The following is a 19,030-nucleotide window of genomic DNA, read 5'->3' on the forward strand; positions in this document are numbered from 1 at the left end:
TCATGCTAACATTAGCATTTTGGCTAATTTCAGCTGATTCACTTACTTTATCATACTGAATGGTGCAAGTACATGTTAGTAAACATTCTGGTCATTCTCCTCATATGATTGCAGCTTTCTTTAGCGTTGATGCTAATTTTTAGATGGATGGAGTTCCTCAGGGCTTCATGAAGCTGCATCTCACCATCACTACTTTTCATTGTTTCCTCTCCTGCTCTGGTCAAAACCCACAGGCCCAACCCAGTGCATGCTGGTCCTATACCAGTCCCTATACTTACAGAAAATGGACCCACAGTTCTTAATGTCTAACTTACAAAAGTAAATAACAAATACAAAGCAAGAAAAACTAAACAATTATTAACCTACAAATAAACTCTGTAAATAAACCCCAAAAATATAAAGTGAACTAAAATCAAATTTTAATACAAATAAAAGTAATGATAGTTCCAAATTAAGTAATATTTTGAAATAATAAAATTTACTCGTAAATTTTAGCAACATTGGCAACTATTATTAATTTTATAATAAAAAAAAAATATTTAATATCTGTTCATTTGAGAACTCTCCAATTGTCAGCTGGATTTGTCGCCTGATCTGTCTCTCTGTCTACGCTCTTAAATTTGTCGGTGTGGGTTTTTTCATTTTTTTCATTTCTGTCGTAAACAATGAACGATTTCTCCCATTTACTTCAATAAAATAATGATTGCTTTTTAAATCTGTTTTCTTGTCCAGATTGCCTGCAGTGTAACATTTATTACCTGGAGAGGAGATCCACTCTGGACCAGGAGGAGTTGGAAGCTCTGCAGGTGAAACAAGAACAGGAAGAGCCAGAAGATCATCAGATAAAAGTGGAAGAGAAAGAAGTTTACTGCAGTCAGGGTGAAGAACAGATTGAATTCAAACAGGAGACTGATACCTGCAAGGTGGTTCCTGTTGATGAACAAACAGAGCACACTGAATCAGAACCAAACAGGAACCAAGACCTCTTCCAGGAAGCTGCTGAAGCTGAGAACCAAAATCAGGAAAGAAGAAAACCTTTCTCATGTGTCATCTGTAAAAAGCGTTTGACTTTCAAATCTGTTTTTGATGCTCATATGAGAACTCATACGGGTGAAAAGCCGTTTACATGTGTGAACTGTGGAAAAAGTTTTAGTCATAAACCGACTTTAACTCGGCACATGATGATTCACACTGGTGGAAAACCATTTTCATGTGTGACCTGTGGGAAAGGTTTTATTCGAAAACAGGATGTAACTGAGCACATGAGGATTCATACTGGTGAAAAGCCATTTTCATGTGTGACCTGTGGAAAAAGTTTTAGTTATAAACCGACTTTAACTCGGCACATGATGATTCACACAGGTGAAAAGCCGTTTTCATGTGTGAACTGTGGAAAAAGTTTTAGGCATAAATCGGCTTTAACTCAGCACATGATGATTCACACAGGTGAAAAGCCGTTTTCATGTGTGACCTGTGGAGAAAATTTTAGTTATAAACCGACTTTAACTCGGCACATGATGATTCACACAGGTGAAAAGCCGTTTTCATGTGTGAACTGTGGAAAAGGTTTTTGTCAAAAACAGCTATTAACTGAGCACATGATGATTCACACAGGTGAAAAGCCGTTTTCATGTGTGACCTGTGGAAAACGTTTTAGGCATAAATCGGCTATAACTCAGCACATGATGATTCACACAGGTGAAAAGCCGTTTTCATGTGTGACCTGTGGAGAAAGTTTTAGTCATAAACCGACTTTAACTCGGCACATGGTGATTCACACAGGTGAAAAGCCGTTTTCATGTGTGAATTGTGGAAAAAGCTTTTGTCAAAAAACGCATTTAACTCAGCACATTATGATTCACACAGGTGAAAAGCCGTTTTCATGTGTGACCTGTGGAAAAAGTTTTAGGCTTAAATCGGCTTTAACTCAGCACATGATGATTCACACAGGTGAAAAGCCGTTTTCATGTGTGACCTGTGGAGAATGTTTTAGTCATAAACCGACTTTAACTCGTCACATGATTCTGCACACAGGTGAAAAGCCGTTTTCATGTGTGACCTGTGGAGAAAGTTTTAGTCATAAACCGACTTTAACTCGGCACATGATGATTCACACAGGTGAAAAGCCGTTTACATGTGTGAATTGTGGAAAAAGCTTTTGTCAAAAAACACATTTAACTCAGCACATGATGATTCACACTGGTGAAAAGCCGTTTTCATGTGTGACCTGTGGAAAAGGTTTCAGTGAAAAACGGAATTTAAGTAAGCACATGATGATTCACACTGGTGAAAAGCCGTTTTCATGTGTGACCTGTGGAAAAAGTTTCAGTGGAAAACAGAATTTAAGTAAGCACATGATGATTCACACTGGTGAAAAGCCGTTTTCATGTGTGACCTGTGGAAAAAGTTTTAGGTATAAATCGGCTTTAACTCAGCACATGATGATTCACACAGGTGAAAAGCCGTTTTCATGTGTGACCTGTGGAAAAAGTTTTAGTCATAAACCGACTTTAACTCGGCACATGATGATTCACACAGGTGAAATGCCAATTTCATGTGTGACCTGTGGAAAAAGTTTTTGGCATAAATCGGCTTTAACTCAGCACATGATGATTCACACAGGTGAAAAGCCGTTTTCATGTGTGACCTGTGGAGAAAGTTTTAGGCATAAATCGGCTATAACTCAGCACATGATGATGCACACTGGTGAAAAGCCGTTTTCATGTGTGACCTGTGGAAAAAGTTTTATTCGAAAACAGGATTTAAGTAAGCACATGATGATTCATACTGGTGAAAAGCCGTTTTCATGTGTGACCTGTGGAAAAAGTTTTATTCGAAAACAGGATTTAAGTAAGCACATGATGATTCACACTGGTGAAAAGCCGTTTTCATGTGGAATTTGTGGAAAGAGTTTTTCTCAAAAACAAATTTTAATTCAGCACATGAGGATTCACACAGGTGAAAAGCCGTTTTCATGTGTGACTTGTGGGAAAAGTTTTAATCGAAAACGTAGTTTAACTGAGCACATGATGAATCACACTGGTGAAAAGCCATTTTCATGTGTGACCTGTGGGAACGCTTTTATTCGAAAACAGGATTTAAGTAAGCACATGATGATTCATACTGGTGAAAAGCCGTTTTCATGTGTGACCTGTGGAAAACGTTTCAGTGGAAAATACAAATTACCTGAGCACATGAGGATTCATACTGGTGAAAAGCCATATTTATGTGTGACCTGTGGGAAAAGTTTTATTCAAAAGCTGCATTTAACTCGGCACATGATGATTCACACGGGTGAAAAGCCGTTTTCATGTGTGACCTGTGGAAAGAGTTTTCTTCAAAAACATCATTTAACTCGGCACATCATGATTCACACGGGTGAAAAGCCGTTTTCATGTGTGACTTGTGGAAAGAGTTTTTCTCAAAAAGAAGAATTGATTCGGCACATGATGATTCACACAGGTGAAAAGCCGTTTTCATGTGTGACTTGTGGAAAAGGTTTTTGTCAAAAACAGCTATTAAAAGAGCACATGATGATTCACACCGGTGAAAAGCCATTTTCATGTGTGACCTGTGAGAAAACCTTTAGTCGAAAATTTAGTTTAACTCAGCACATGATGATTCACACAGGTGAAAAGCCGTTTTCATGTGTGACCTGTGGAAAAGGTTTTAGGCATAAACCGACTTTAACTCAGCACATGATGATTCACACTGGTGAAAATCCGTTTCATGCGTGACCTGTTTAAAAAGTTTTAGTCATAAACATAATTTAACTCGGCACATGACGCGTCACACAGTTGAAAAGCTGTAGAAGTATGTTCCATAAATGTCCTATGTTGTATTTGTTAAATGTGATCATTTTGATCTTCACATTTTGATACTTAGAGATGTTCAACCATGACACATTTTCCTTCATTGATATTTTATTTGTCTGGTATATTCTGTATCAAAAAACAATAATTATGAACTGCATGTTATTGTATTAACATACTGTTTATGTCAAACTGTATGTTGTGTGTGTACAACGTGAAGAGCAGAGGGCTCAGCACACAGCCCTGAGGAGTGCCAGTACTGATGCTGATAGATGAAGAGGCTTGGGGGCCCACTGACTATTTCATGTATTAACAGAGTTTGACCGGACATGGACTCCCTTCCAGAACATTCTCACATGATTGAACTTGAGGGATTGATTTGTATTATTCTGTACCATAGAGAGTGAGTGGGGTTTATTTTTGTAGTTTTTTAAATCAACAATAGAATGTATATAATGGTTGAGTGTTTTAAAAAAAAAAAAATCTACAAAACAGTATTTGTGTTAATTTTGTGTTTAATGTAAAATGAGATTGAATCTGATTTCATTTCTTTCAAATTATTGTGACCAGTTTTACTCTACCTAATTAAAATCTATTGAAATAAAAAAAAATCATTTGTACTTTAAAGAAATGCAAAATTCACCGCAAACTAATTTTTATGCATTGAATGCACAAAGTACATATAATTATTTTTAATATTTTGCTTTTTTGTCTTGTTTTAGCTGTAATATTTTAATCTGTTCTGCTGCAGCATTTAGATTACTGTATTTTAATGTTGAAACTATTTTTATGTTTATATGTATTTTAGAAAGAAATAAACGTGCAACATTTCATTTAACATTAAAAGTTTTGAGTTTTCCTTTAGTGTATGTTGTGCCTGATCCTTGAACCCAGTAGATGGTGGTACTACAGCTATACTGGTTGTAGCCACTGTGGTTCCTGTAACTGATGGATTGCCGGTTCAAACTTCCCACATCCATCTCAGTTGTTGAGTCCTTGAGCAAGGCACCAAACCTGCCTTGCCTGCTGTTAGTCAGAAGTCCGATGGCGCCGATTGTGTAGCAGCTTCTGTCAGTCTGCCCTAGGGCAGGTGGGCTACAATGTAGCTTACCACCATCAACATGTAAAGCACTTTGGCATCCTCTGCACTAGATAAATCGCTATACATACATTTACCATTGACTATACACTTGCATTTTGTCTTTTTGTTGTGTTTTGTATTAAACTTTTCCTGTCTGACAGTGTGACACTCAGCATTGTCGAGTACCAAGGTTAAGCCCTAAAGACTTGCACAAGTGGACCATTATGGCTTCCCCCTGATATAATTACATGAAACTTTATTAGAAACTGGTTTGGGTTTATTTTATTAAATTGTAATGAGACTGAGAAGAAAGCGGGAGAGAAAAGAAAGGTGAGAAAAAAGTTTTATAGGGGCCCCCTCCTCTCACCCAACTTGATTTAAAGGTGATCACAGAGAGGAGGGAGCCAGAGACCAAACCTGACAGACAGACCAGGCACACAGAGACAAGATCACATGTTCCCATTCTCATGTGTACACCCAGACATTCAAACCAGAACCAGGACCACCAGCTTAGGAATCATTCAAACCAAATCCCTATCCCAAGTCACAAACCCAGCCTGCCAACCAAAGGATCCACCTAGTCCCAATGAAGAAGATCCAGCAGACATACAGCGCACCGGGTTGACTGAAAGAACCCCAATCCAAGAAATGGACCGACCAGCCAGCTCAGCGCAATATCCAGAACAAGAATACCACCCACAGCCCTGAATCCCAGCCCAGCACCAGGCTGTGTCCACAGATAGCCTAGCAAAGCAATAAATCACAGCCCATACCAACACCAAGACAGACAGACAGCAAACGATACCAGACCCAAAAAAAGGGGCCAATCAAAATGCAAACACCAGCCAACACAAGCACTTTCACCACTTCATACACAAATAAGCCAAAAACACAAGCCTCTCAACTTGCCGACTACACCACCAGTAGGAAGGATGCTACAGAAAAGCCAACGCACCAACTGTGAAAAAGGAAGCAGCCCCTCACAGGTCCATAAACATCCCAGCCGCCAAGTGATAAGTAAAAAAGCCAATCCTAACCTGGTACAACCTGGTTTTCATGCATTGATTTTTCTTGATTGTAGAAAATATGGTTGAATATTTTCTTCAATAATTTGTTGTGTCTTTTGTCTTAGTTATATTTTTCTCTGTTCTGCTGCAGCTGTTTTCTATTATAGATCACCATGTTTCTAATGCTGGAACTAATTTAACCTCCACACATAGATATATTATTAGTGTCTTAGAAAGTAAGTAGAACATTTGCCTTTCCTGTGAAAATGTCGTGTTAGTGCTGAATGTTACTGCTGAAAATTGTAGAAACATTTGAGTTCAACTGCAGAACACTTGCTGAAATGAAATGAGTAGAAGCGGCAGAAAAAAGTTAAACAGTGCAAATCTGTCAGCTAAACTGAATAACTTAAAATCAGTACCAACATCCCTGCTTAAAACTTTAAATATTTCATAGAAATGCTTGCAAAGGTAAAGTATAAGGTCATATATTGAATAATTTCAGTATTAAAGAGAGTAATAGCATTTAACCCATCTAGTGCAGTAGAAAGAGTGTATAAGCTAACATTAGCTAAATAAATATTAGTGAGGCAATCGATGGTAAAAATACACAATTATTTAGTTTGTTGCCAACAACGCGACCTGGCAAAGAATCAAAGAACCGAGCAAAGAATCACCAAACACCGTGACGTCACAAACGCTTGTTGGATTTCCCATCGATTTATGTTGATCACGGGACAGCCACAGCTACAGGGGGCGCCACCATCTGGGCCAAACGCACCACCTTCAATCCTGAGAGCTAACAAAGAAATAAATACAAACTATTATTAAAATACCAGTAGAAAATTCAAGTAGAAAAACCCGTTAAATGTCCTTCACACTCGACCACCAGCACCGCACATTTAACCCTCCTGTTAAGTTCCAGGTCAAATTGACCCGTTTTAAAGTTTAATTATTTTTTTTTTAATAGTTGCAAGTATTTTTTTTTGCATGAAACTTTTTCTATTTGTCTTAATAGGTGCACTCTACATATAAATTGAAAATCTATTCATTTTACACATTTGTACCAACCCCTACGTCTACTTTTACATAGGTACTGTTCAGGTCAATTTGACCCGGCAGTCAGGTTAAAGTGCAAAATAAGATTTTAAAAAATGTCCAATTCTATATGTTTCCTTGCAGCTATGAACCATATTTCACCACACACACACACACACACACACACACACACACACCCACACACGCACGCACACACACACACCCACCCACGCACACACACACACACACACAAACACACCCCACCACACACATACCTGCACACCCCCACTAACACAAGCCCACTTTCTCACTACTCTCTTTACTTCACTAGGAAACTGCGAGAAAGCAGGTGTTCATGTTACGCCCCTTATGAGTAAGAACTCTATCAGTAGGGGAATAATGAAAACACGGGCACGATGTCACTGCTTTCGTCTCCAGTGATGTAATGGAGGAGCAGAAGCGTCGCGTTCCCCTACATCCGATCAGACAAAACCAATCGAAACCCGAATGATTAAACCCTCATAACTTAAAATCTAAAAGGTTGAACTTTTCAAGAATTATAACCAAACATAGCCGGAAAAGTAACATTAAAGAAAAATACATTGTTTTTAAACTTCATTAAACTTAGGCTACCTTTTACTGTATCTGTCTGTAGCACTGAACTTGAAAGACCAAAATAATCGATCGCAGATCACTAGATCTTGTTTTCCCTTTTGGTTGTCTAAAACAGTTTTATAACCACTACATTCACACAACTTTTGATGGGAATCTTTTCTGTTCCCGTGGATAAACTCCACCCACACTGAGTGACACTCAGCAGAAGTGGAGGAAAACATAAATATTCTCTGCATGACTCATTTCTCTTGATTTTAATCAGCGGGACAATTTGACTAAGAACAGTATGTGTGTCTCAAATTCAATTATAAAGACCACCCATTAAAAAAAAAAGTGTAATATAAAATGTTTCACCAAAGATCAATTTCAAGGAAATTATGGTTTTTTTGTGTCTAGGTTTTTTTTCAGTGGACATAAAAAAATGTAAATTCCATTTTTTATGTCCAAATGAGTAAATGAGTGGGTTGATGTTATTGATCCTTAATTTTTGAGAAATAAAAAACACCATTGCACAAATATTGATTGAAATGATTAGTATTGGAGTTAATAATCAGATATAAATATGTTTTGGAGGATTTTTTCTGGTTTCTGACACTATAGCATGATTAAACACTCCCCGGTTCAAATTGACCCACGAACATTTTTGCTGTACCCTAGAAACGAACATAACAGGAGGGTTAAATGAACAAGCCGGTGCTGATCGGCTCTCAATAAGCCACAGGATGGGCGGAACCAGCGGTAACTCCGAACAAAGCAGCAGCGATCATTGTGGATATACGGAAACTATAGGAAAGGTTCTGATCTGGTGGAGTGAAGAAACTGTGAAACATGTTGCGGGATGTAGGAGATACGAATCAGAAGACAATATTAACTTTGGATTTGTGGAAAACTGGAATAATAATATTGTATTTGTTTTATTTAGATAAAGTGGAAGAAAAGATTTTACGTCTTTCAAAGAGAACTGGCACTGTATGAGAAATCTTTAGATGTGATGATCGTAAGATCCACAAGGTGGCGGTAATGCAATGACATGAATGAACGACAGTCATAAAATCCCAAAGAAGAAGAAGAAGAAGACAAAGAAAATGGCGCATGGTCTGTTTGGTTGAATGTTCGACTGTTTCTCTAAACGAGTTTATCAACGAGCCGTTAACTGCTGCTGAAGAAACATTCACAGAGTTTAAAGAAATCATCGTCAAGTCGGAGGAAGAGATGGATGATCATCGCAGACTGCTGGATTTCTCCCGGAGGCCCCAGATAATCTTACACCGAATAGGTAGGAACCAGCAGCGTTTGGATGCAGGTTAAGGTCTAAATGTCTGCACCTTTCTGTATGAGGATCATTTTAGTAAATGTTCTTTTCCCGTATAAATGTTTTGTTAACCGGTAAATGAACGCAGGAATCACAATTACGCTGTGAAAATGGCTTATTGATGTAGAAATAAAATGACCTTTTATGGCTTTTCCTCCTTTAACTAATTGTAACGGGTACCGTAGCGACAGCACCGCTGTTGACAGATATACTCCTGGAGAACAGGAGAAAGACGAGGAAACGGCTTGTTCAGTTCAAGTGTCATGCAGCAATTTATTCAAGTTTTACATCCAAACATACTTGTTGTATTGAGTTTCTTTCTTTACAGTTTATATATTCAAAGTTCAACCTTTTTAATACATTTCAGTGTCCATAAGTGACAAAAACAAACATCTTTTAGCGACAAAACAAACATCTCTTTCCTAAACACATATCCACTCATTCTTCTTCTTAGCTTTCTAAGCTATTTATCTAAAATGAAACACATTAGACAGTGGTTACCTTAACCAGCTACTTTTTAACTTAAGACAGTACTGCATTGGGCGTTCAATAAACTAAAGTCCTTCATAAAAACAAACGTCATTTTTAAAGTCACTTTTTTTTATCATCCTGAATCCTAATGGTAAAAAACTATTTTAACACTGGTGGTGGGGACCTTACAAAAGCCAAAACAGAAAAATAGACATTGAGTTCTTCAGTTTCTAACGGTTTTTCCAGCATAAACTGAAGTGGGTGAAGAGCATGTATTAAACAGACTTGGCTAATGGCTAACGTTAGCATGTACACCGTGCGTAGTTACTTTCTTCAAACGAAACGACACAAAGTCAAGAATTGAATAACTAATATAGCTCATAACTATTCCAAATACATTCACAGATGTTCCAAATATGTCTAATTACTGGATTAAAAACCTATTTTCATATTTACCCACCTGGAGAACAGGAGAAAGACGAGGAAACGGCTTGTTCAGTTCAAGTGTCATGCAGCAATGAGGGAAAATGCAAGCAGGACACTAAAACCGCCACCCGCCCCCTGCTGGCGTGGGGTAAATATTACAAAGCACATAAAAAATAAAGGAAAACTCTTCTCCAAAATAAAGTACAGAACTTGTATTAACAATTTCAAGTCATAAACACAAATGTCACACTTTTGTGGTCGCCACACACTCCCCGGCAAAAATAAATGGGTCCCCCCATTTCTACTCAACTCTTTTTAACAGGTGACAGGAACAGGTAAGATGTATGGGTGTGATGGTAAGTGATAAGGCATGTATGTAAAGGGGAGATACGGAGTGGAATAAGGGCTGGAAGAGTATGTTGGTGTTGTATAGGGAATGAGTGGGTGTAGGGGTTGTATAGTGTGAGGTGCAGAATGTAAGCTTGCATTTGCCATGTTGACTCTAGCTGTTGTTGTCAGCGTGGGTTGACCAAGTCTCTCATATGTAAGGGTCTGTCGAGGTTGTCTGTCCCGGTTTGACCTTCTGACCTCTACTCGTCGGTCTGGCATTACATTGACCAGAGGCTGTGCAGCTGGAATGAGCTCTGGAGCCTCAGCATAGCCATCCTTCTCCTCAGGTCTCGCATCATCAGACTGGCCTTCATCCTGTTCCAGTTCTCCAATCCCTATTTGTCTTATAGGTACCGGGTCAACTGAAGGTAAGTAGTCGGAGTCAACTGTCATATTCTCCGGTACAGGTACTGGAATTTGGCGACTCACAGGGATGGCCGGTTGTTGTGGTGGGGCAACCGTGAGTATCTCCTGCGTCCTGTTAGCTGGTACCCTCAACCAGTAACGAGGACCTTCAGAGTCGGACTCAGAGTCGGAGTCTGAATCTGCTCCTTGCGGTGGGTCCATACACTCTGGGATGGTACGTCGGGCTTCGCGTTTACTTTTCTGGGTTCTTTTCTCAGGGCGAACCTGGCCTGCTGGTTCTTCAACTGGTAGGTCATTAACGAGCAAAAGCAAATTGCGATGGAGTGTTCTTGTCTTTTTCTGATCCCCAGACTCCGGATAGACTACGTACACTGGGTTATCAGCAAACTGTTCTTTCACAATGTAGATGGCCTTCTCCCAATATGACCTTAGTTTTCCTGGCCCACCACGCTCGCTGAGGTTCCTGAGTAAGACTCGATCGCCAGGCTGTAGCACCACTCCTCTTGCCCTCTTGTCATAGAGGACTTTGCCTTTGGCACTGGCCCGTTTGCTGTTCTCACTGGCAATTCTATAGGCCTCAGACATCTGCTTTGCCCACTTCTTTGCATATCCTTTCGGCGAGTCAGGTTCTGTGTCTTCCAGCAACCCGAACAGTATATCAATGGGCAGACGAGGGTGACGGCCGTAAAGGAGAAAGAAGGGTGAGAAACCCGTTGACTCATGTCGGGTACAATTGTACGCATGTACCACCCTCGGTATCTGATCCTTCCATCTTTCTTTGTCTTTGTCAGTCAACGTCCTCAACATTTGCAAGATCGTCCGATTGAACCGTTCCGCCGGGTTTCCCTGGGGATGGTAGGGTGATGTTCTGGAATGACGGATACCTGACAGCTGTTGGAGGGTTTGGAATAATTCATTTTCGAATTCGCGGCCCTGATCATGGTGTAACTTGGACGGATATCCAAAACGAAGGACGAAGTCATTAAAGATACGCTCAGCGGCTGTCTTTGCACTCTTATTTTTGGTCGGGTAAGCTTGAGCGAACCTTGTAAAATGATCTACGACCACTAGGATATACTCGTAGCCACCACGGCTGGTCTCCAGGTGCAAGTAATCAATACACACCAACTCTAGTGGTGAGCTCGATTTGATACTGCCCATCGGCGCGCGAAGATGGGTAACTGGCTTCTTTGACTTGATGCATGGGCATTTCTTAGTTATATGGTCCTCAATCTCTTTCGCCATGAAGGGCCAATAGAACCTTTCTCTGGCGAGGTTTAGGACCCGTTCTGTGCCAACATGAGCCATGTCATTGTGAAGCTTCTTCAAAACAAGGTCTCTGTACTTGGTAGGGAGTACCAACTGCTTTCTTCCATTGGCACGCCTGTACAGGAGACCATTTTCCCATACTAGCTTAGTCCATTCATGGAACAGTCTTTTAGTAGCTCCACCGGCAGCTTTACGTATCTCATCAATCAACGGTGTTCCGGTCTCCTTCAGCTTAATCACCTCACTGATGGCTTTATCCGCACGCTGTGCTTCCACAAGCTCATCATGACTTATGGCGTTCAAGTGATGAAAGGTAGGAGACAAATCAGCCTGGGAGGAGATATTCAGAGCCGCCACCCAAGCCACATCTTTGTGTTTGGCTACTTTACTCCCATCCCACACAGCACGGACTACATTGTCAGAGCAGTCTTTGGTGCAGGACTCACAGTACGCTGTAATGTCCAAAGGGAGACGTGATAGCGTGTCAGCGTCTATGTTGGACTTTCCAGGTCTGTACTTAATATCGAATCTGAAGTCAGAGAGTTCTCCAACCCACCGATGACCTACAGCATTCAGCTTTGCGGTGGTCATTACATACGTGAGTGGATTGTTGTCCGTGTATATTGTGAAGTGAGGTGCATAAAACAGGTAATCCCTGAATTTCTCACACACCGCCCACTTCAAGGCAAGGAACTCCAGCTTCCCACTATGCAGATGGTAGTTCCGCTCAGCTGCAGTTAAGGTCCTAGACCCGTACCCGATAACTCTCAACTTGCCATCCTGGTGTTGGTAAAGGATTGCGCCCAGTCCCTGGTCTGAAGCATCTGTGTGCAAGATAAACGGTGCATTGAAATTGGGGTATGCTAATACAGGGGGGCTAACAAGAAGAGAAACGAGCCGGTCAAGGGCTTGCTGGTGTTCAGCGGTCCACTCTACAGGTGTTCTAGAGGGTAGTTGTGGACCTTTGTTCTTACCACGCTCTACAGCTGCTTGCCCAGGCTTGGTTTGTAGTAGCTCATAGATGGGCTTTGCTATCCTTGAAAAGTCCTGGATGTAAGAGCGGTAATAGCCCAAAAACCCAGTGAGTTTTCTCACATCTCCAACCGTCTGTGGCGTTCTGCTGGCTAATGATCGCACTGCATCCAAATCTTTGGGGTCAATCCTCACTCCCTGAGCTGACACAAGGCGTCCCACGTATCTCACCTCCCGTCGAAACAGCTCGCACTTTTCAGGTCTTAGCTTCACCCCGTGTCTCTGAAGTGCCTGAAGTACTCCGCGGACCCCTTCTATGTGCTCGTCAAAGGTTTTCGCATAACATAGTACGTCGTCGAGATACGGGAGACAGCAGTCATCTCTCAAGGGACCTAACATCTCCTCCATACTCCGCTGGAAGGCCGCGGGGGCGTTTGACAGGCCAAATGGGATACGAACCCATTCATACAGTCCCCAGGGTGTAATGAAAGCAGTAAGATGTTGGGCGTCTTTGGCAACAAAACCTTGGTGGTAGGCTTTCCCTTGGTCAAGGATACTGAACCAGGAATAGCCACCAAGAGTGTCAGTCAGGTCTTGTATCCTAGGTAAAGGATGTCGGTCAGGGATGGTTTTCTGATTCAAGAGACGATAATCTATGCAGAGGCGGAGCGTACCGTCCTTTTTCCGGACGCAGACCACTGGTGCAGCATAAGAGGACTTGGACTTAACAATCCAGCCCTTCATCAGCAAGTCTTGCACATATTCCTTCACCTCTTTGAACAGTGGTTTGGGGACAGACGCGTAAGCTCTCTGCACTGGAATGTCATCCTTGAGGTTGATTGACATCTGCAAACTGGGAATACAGCCAATATCATGACTATCTCGGGCGAAAGCAGCTGATTCTTCCCACAGCATTTTCTTTACTTTGTCTTGTTCTTCTCCACTAAGGTGGCTGAGATCCACGGGGGGTTGCCACAAGCCAGAAGCAGTTTGAGCAGCTGATGTGGCTGCAACATTGGCTACAATTCTGGGTCTGGGCGGCTCCTGTGGGTTGGCCTCAATCACCCTAGCAACAGCTTGGATGCTCCCCAGAACAGTCTTTCTTGGTATAGTGACTAGATGCTTTGTGCTATTTCTTATTGGTATTGTGGTGTAGGGTCGCTTCGCTGATTGTATTTCAACCAGGCCCTCCCCTATCTCAAGTTCTTCGAGATGAGCATTGTTTTCTTCGGGTTCGAACAAGAGAAGAGGATCTGACAGATCTACAGTCGGCGGAATCTGGCACTTGACCCAGGCAACTTGTCCAGCTGGGACTGCAATGACATAATTGCCAGTTCTCAACAGTCTCGGATGCATAGGGGGTTTATCTGCCTGAAGGAAGTTCACCAGCATCTCCACCTGATCCATAGAGGCAGATATGGAGTCAGAGAGGAGTGTGGTGAGAGCTGGAAGGAGTTCTGCTGGTCTACTCTGAACCACCTCCTCTAGCACATTGAATCCAAGGATTGGCCGTTCAAGCGTGATACCGCTGATGAGGAAAGGCACCATTATGGGTTGGCTAAGGACAGAATTTCCAGCAAAACTGACTGTGATGAGGACCCAGCCATCAAAAGGAAGGGCTTCTCCGTTCACAGCTTGTATCTCCAGCTCTTCGTCATCAAAGATTTCACTGAGGGGTCTCACTGGTGCATCCGGTAAGTACTTCTTCTTCCAGCTCCGATCAATCATGCTCACCTGAGCTCCGCTGTCTAACAGCGCATTGACTGTCAAGCCATTCAAGTCACATCGTGCAAGGGCTTTAGCACCTATGAACTTGGCTAGGCGCCTGCTTGTTTGGGTAGGTAGGGAAAGAGGAGATTTGGGGTCACTTTCATTGTTTACTTTAGGTCTTTTATTCAGTAAACTCCCCTTGGCACCATTCTCTGACATTAACACATTGCACTTAACACTGAGGGACTGGATACGAGATCCGGTCACTGGTTGTCCCGCTGCAGCGACCGGCTCCAGTTTTCCTGACGCTTCGGCTTCTTCAGGCAGCCTACGGCTCTATGGCCGTCTTCACCGCAGTAAAAACAGTGAGTGCAGCGTGGAAGGTTCTGTGCCAGGCAGTTAGTACAGCTATTTGACTTGGGTCTCTTTTGTTCCACATGAGTTTTGCAATGGTGGCAGGGCTCAAAGCTGTGAGTATGCTGTGGTTTTTGCAGTAGCTCAACTTTAGCCATTAACTCTGTTACTTTCTCAGTTAACTGCTGGAGTACATTGGCATTCTGCTGTTTATCTGGGGCATCCCTCTTCGCTCCACTGCCTTGTGCAACTGCAACTCCAACCTCCACTAATTCAGTGCTATGCACGTTTACTTGTTTTTGTTTCACAGCTGGCCCCAGACGTCTTTGTCGCTCATTCTCTGTGCTTGTTATTTTCATCATTTGCTTCAAGATTGCCTCATCAGACACACTGCTATCAGAGAGCAATGTTTTAAGTTCTCTGCGTATGTCGTTATGTTTTTGACTGAGACCTTGATATATGGTGTGAAGGAAAATATCCTGAACTGTGCTAGCATTGTATTTCACTCCTGCGTCGCCGTGTTTTGAAGCAAACAGGATCTTTTGTTTCAAACTTATGACACGGTACAAGAACTGTTGGGGGGTTTCGTTGTCATTCTGTTTTGTACACATTAACTCTTGGAAGAGTTCTGTATTGCTTCGCCCGCCTAGGTGGGATTGCAGGAAGCCCTTCAGCTCTTCTATAGTCAGATCGTCTTTGTGCATTAACATGTCTTTAAAGTGCCCTGGTTTGATGATTCTGAGAACACCTCTCAGTATTTCAGTCTCACTGAACCGGTCTTTCACTCCATCATCAATTTGTCTGCATATATTATTGTAACTTAGATCCGAGCTCTGATCGCAGATCTGGCCACCTTGAACCTTGAACTCACGTCGCAGCCTTGAGAAGTCTCCAAGGGGCACAACTCGGTCGTGTCTGTCATATATTTCTTGTCCCGGTGTATGTTCGGTTGCATATTTGGGATCTGGTGGTAGTGTAGGGTGCAATGGTGTAGGGTGTTCTGGCGTGACTCGGACAGTGGGTGGTGATGTGGGGTTGTTGATATATTGCAGTAAACTGGTGAACATTTTCTGTAACTCTACTGTCTCTGGGTTCTGTGTAGCTGTGAAAGAGTGTGCAAGTGGTGAAATGGTAGTTGGTAGGGCGGTAGCCGGGCTAACCTCAACTGTGTGTATTTTATTAGTGTTAGGAACCCTGTCCGCCACATCTTCAATATCTACATTCGGCTGATCTGTTACCATGTTTTCACTCTGCTCTGCAGTTTTCATTACATTGTGCCTATTAACATGTGCTACAGGTTCAGACTGAACATTCCGACTTAAGATGAGATTGCTCACAGTGTCATTAAGCTCCAACAACACTGCCATACCTGAATCCTCAGATTGAATGAGAGTGTCACTGTTCATGAAGCCCAGGATGTGCTCAAAGCAGTTTTCTTCCTCGCCAACCTGAAGCGTGGATGCATCTTTTCCCGGCACAGGACCAACACTCCGAGCCAGTTGGAAAAGTTCATCGGCCGTCAGAGTGAGCAGACTCTTCTTGATGTCCCACACCAAGCCTTTTCTCTCACTGTCCGCCATGACTGCTTTTCCGTCTCCCTCGCCGTTGATCACTTCTCCGAGCTCCAGCTCCTTCACCCGTGGCTTCAGGTCCGGTTGCAGCTACGTAGCACTGCCACTGTTTCACAAGTACACGTTGTGGTGAATGCACAGTGTCATGGATATAAGGTCCAATCTTCCTCCAGGTCCATAGGCTGAAAGGTCCTTAGCTGCCGGAATGCTTCACACAGCTGGTCCTAATTGTGCTTGTCGCCTGTGCATCTGACGCCGCTCCCCGTACGGGCCACCAAAAATCTGTAACGGGTACCGTAGCGACAGCACCGCTGTTGACAGATATACTCCTGGAGAACAGGAGAAAGACGAGGAAACGGCTTGTTCAGTTCAAGTGTCATGCAGCAATTTATTCAAGTTTTACATCCAAACATACTTGTTGTATTGAGTTTCTTTCTTTACAGTTTATATATTCAAAGTTCAACCTTTTTAATACATTTCAGTGTCCATAAGTGACAAAAACAAACATCTTTTAGCGACAAAACAAACATCTCTTTCCTAAACACATATCCACTCATTCTTCTTCTTAGCTTTCTAAGCTATTTATCTAAAATGAAACACATTAGACAGTGGTTACCTTAACCAGCTACTTTTTAACTTAAGACAGTACTGCATTGGGCGTTCAATAAACTAAAGTCCTTCATAAAAACAAACGTCATTTTTAAAGTCACTTTTTTTTATCATCCTGAATCCTAATGGTAAAAAACTATTTTAACACTGGTGGTGGGGACCTTACAAAAGCCAAAACAGAAAAATAGACATTGAGTTCTTCAGTTTCTAACGGTTTTTCCAGCATAAACTGAAGTGGGTGAAGAGCATGTATTAAACAGACTTGGCTAATGGCTAACGTTAGCATGTACACCGTGCGTAGTTACTTTCTTCAAACGAAACGACACAAAGTCAAGAATTGAATAACTAATATAGCTCATAACTATTCCAAATACATTCACAGATGTTCCAAATATGTCTAATTACTGGATTAAAAACCTATTTTCATATTTACCCACCTGGAGAACAGGAGAAAGACGAGGAAACGGCTTGTTCAGTTCAAGTGTCATGCAGCAATGAGGGAAAATGCAAGCAGGACACTAAAACCGCCACCCGCCCCCTGCTGGCGTGGGGTAAATATTACAAAGCACATAAAAAATAAAGGAAAACTCTTCTCCAAAATAAAGTACAGAACTTGTATTAACAATTTCAAGTCATAAACACAAATGTCACACTTTTGTGGTCGCCACATAATCAAACTTACTTTTGAAAACAGGAGAAATGTGAACAATGCAGCGCAAGGTTAGTAAAGCAAACAACATGAAACAATAATAGTGTGTTAGTAGCTGTAAAATGTAATAATTTGTAATAAATAAATTGTAGTGGCGATTGTTTGTCAAACCAAACATCCTATAAAAGTTCAGTCAACAAACCACTGCTGCACTGAGGTGATGCTTCGTACGAAGGTAAAATAAGTTCAATGTCCAAAAAACTTGAAGATTGCTTTTATAGTTTATTTTTCCAGTTTGACAAGCAAATAACAAAGATCAAACTTTACATTAATGATGTGTTGAGTAATGAAGCGGGTAAGACAGAGAACTCACCTAAACCTGAGCAGTTAAAGTTTTTATTTTTTAGTAATAAATCGTTGTCCCTGGTGACATAGCGAGCAACAAGCCAATCACAACCCTCTTTTCTTTTTGTTTCTAGTTTTCTTTTGGATCCAGCCATTGTTTCATACAACCAGATTAATCAGAATTTATGTATCAGAATCACAAACATTTTAAACTTGTTTATTCATTGTAAAGCTTCGTGTTGTTTTCACGTTGCCTATTTTACATATATTGTCCAGTTGATGTCACAGTAGAGCAAATGAAGCACCGCGGTGCATCGGCTCATGAGTCGAATGATTGGATGGAGTTCCTCAGGGCTTCATGAAGCTGCATCTCACCATCACTACTTTTCATTGTTTTCTCTCCTGCTCTGGTCAAAACCCACAGGCCCAACCCAGTGCATGCTGGTCCTATACCAGTCCCTATACTTACAGAAAATGGACCCACAGTTCTTAATGTCTAACTTACAAAAGTAAATAACAAACACAAAGCAACAAAAACTAAACAATTATTAACCTACAAATAAACTCTGTAAATAAGCCCCAAAAATACAAAGTGAACTAAAATCAAATTTTAATACAAATAAAAGTAATGATAGTTCCAAATTAAGTAATATCTTGAAATAATAAAATTTACTCATAAATATTAACAACATTGGCAACTATTATTAATTTTATAATAAATAAAAAATATTTAATATCCGTTCATTTGAGAATTCTCCAATTGTCAGCTGGATTTGTCGCCTGATCTGTCTCTCTGTCTACGCTCTTAAATTTTTCGGTGTGGGTTTTTTCATTTTTTTTCATTTCTGTCGTAAACGATGAAAGATTTCTCTTCAATAAAATAATGATTGCTTTTTAAATCTGTTTTCTTGTCCAGATTGCCTGCAGTGTAACATTTATTATCTGGAGAGGAGATCCACTCTGGACCAGGAGGAGTTGGAACCTCTGCAGGTGAAACAAGAACAGGAAGAGCCAGAAGATCATCAGATAAAAGAAG

At 41.3% G+C, this 19,030-nt stretch overlaps 1 protein-coding gene across 1 annotated transcript; it reads left to right on the forward strand.

Moving 5' to 3' along the window:
* The first annotated feature begins 1,079 nt into the window (after positions 1–1,079).
* LOC116731627 (gastrula zinc finger protein XlCGF8.2DB-like) lies at positions 1,080–3,737 on the forward strand. The gene is made up of 4 exons (XM_032581443.1): positions 1,080–1,950; positions 2,119–2,202; positions 2,959–3,042; positions 3,631–3,737. The coding sequence occupies exons 1-4, from the start codon at positions 1,095–1,097 to the stop codon at positions 3,735–3,737; spliced, it is 1,131 nt and encodes a 376-aa protein (XP_032437334.1). The 5' UTR covers positions 1,080–1,094.
* The last annotated feature ends 15,293 nt before the right edge of the window (positions 3,738–19,030 follow it).

This window comes from Xiphophorus hellerii, chromosome 13, assembly GCF_003331165.1.
Source record: "Xiphophorus hellerii strain 12219 chromosome 13, Xiphophorus_hellerii-4.1, whole genome shotgun sequence".
Taxonomy (NCBI): Eukaryota; Metazoa; Chordata; class Actinopteri; order Cyprinodontiformes; family Poeciliidae; genus Xiphophorus; species Xiphophorus hellerii.

What these genes read in the sequence shown, in the direction of transcription:
- LOC116731627 (XM_032581443.1), top strand. Translation starts at nt 1,095, where the DNA reads ATGAGAACTCATACGGGTGAAAAGCCGTTTACATGTGTGAACTGTGGA. An exon ending in GCACATGATGATTCACACAG is followed by an intron (nt 1,951 to 2,118) that starts GTGAAAAGCCGT and finishes TGATTCACACAG; the next exon opens with GTGAAAAGCCGTTTACATGT. An exon ending in GCACATGATGATTCACACTG is followed by an intron (nt 2,203 to 2,958) that starts GTGAAAAGCCGT and finishes GGATTCACACAG; the next exon opens with GTGAAAAGCCGTTTTCATGT.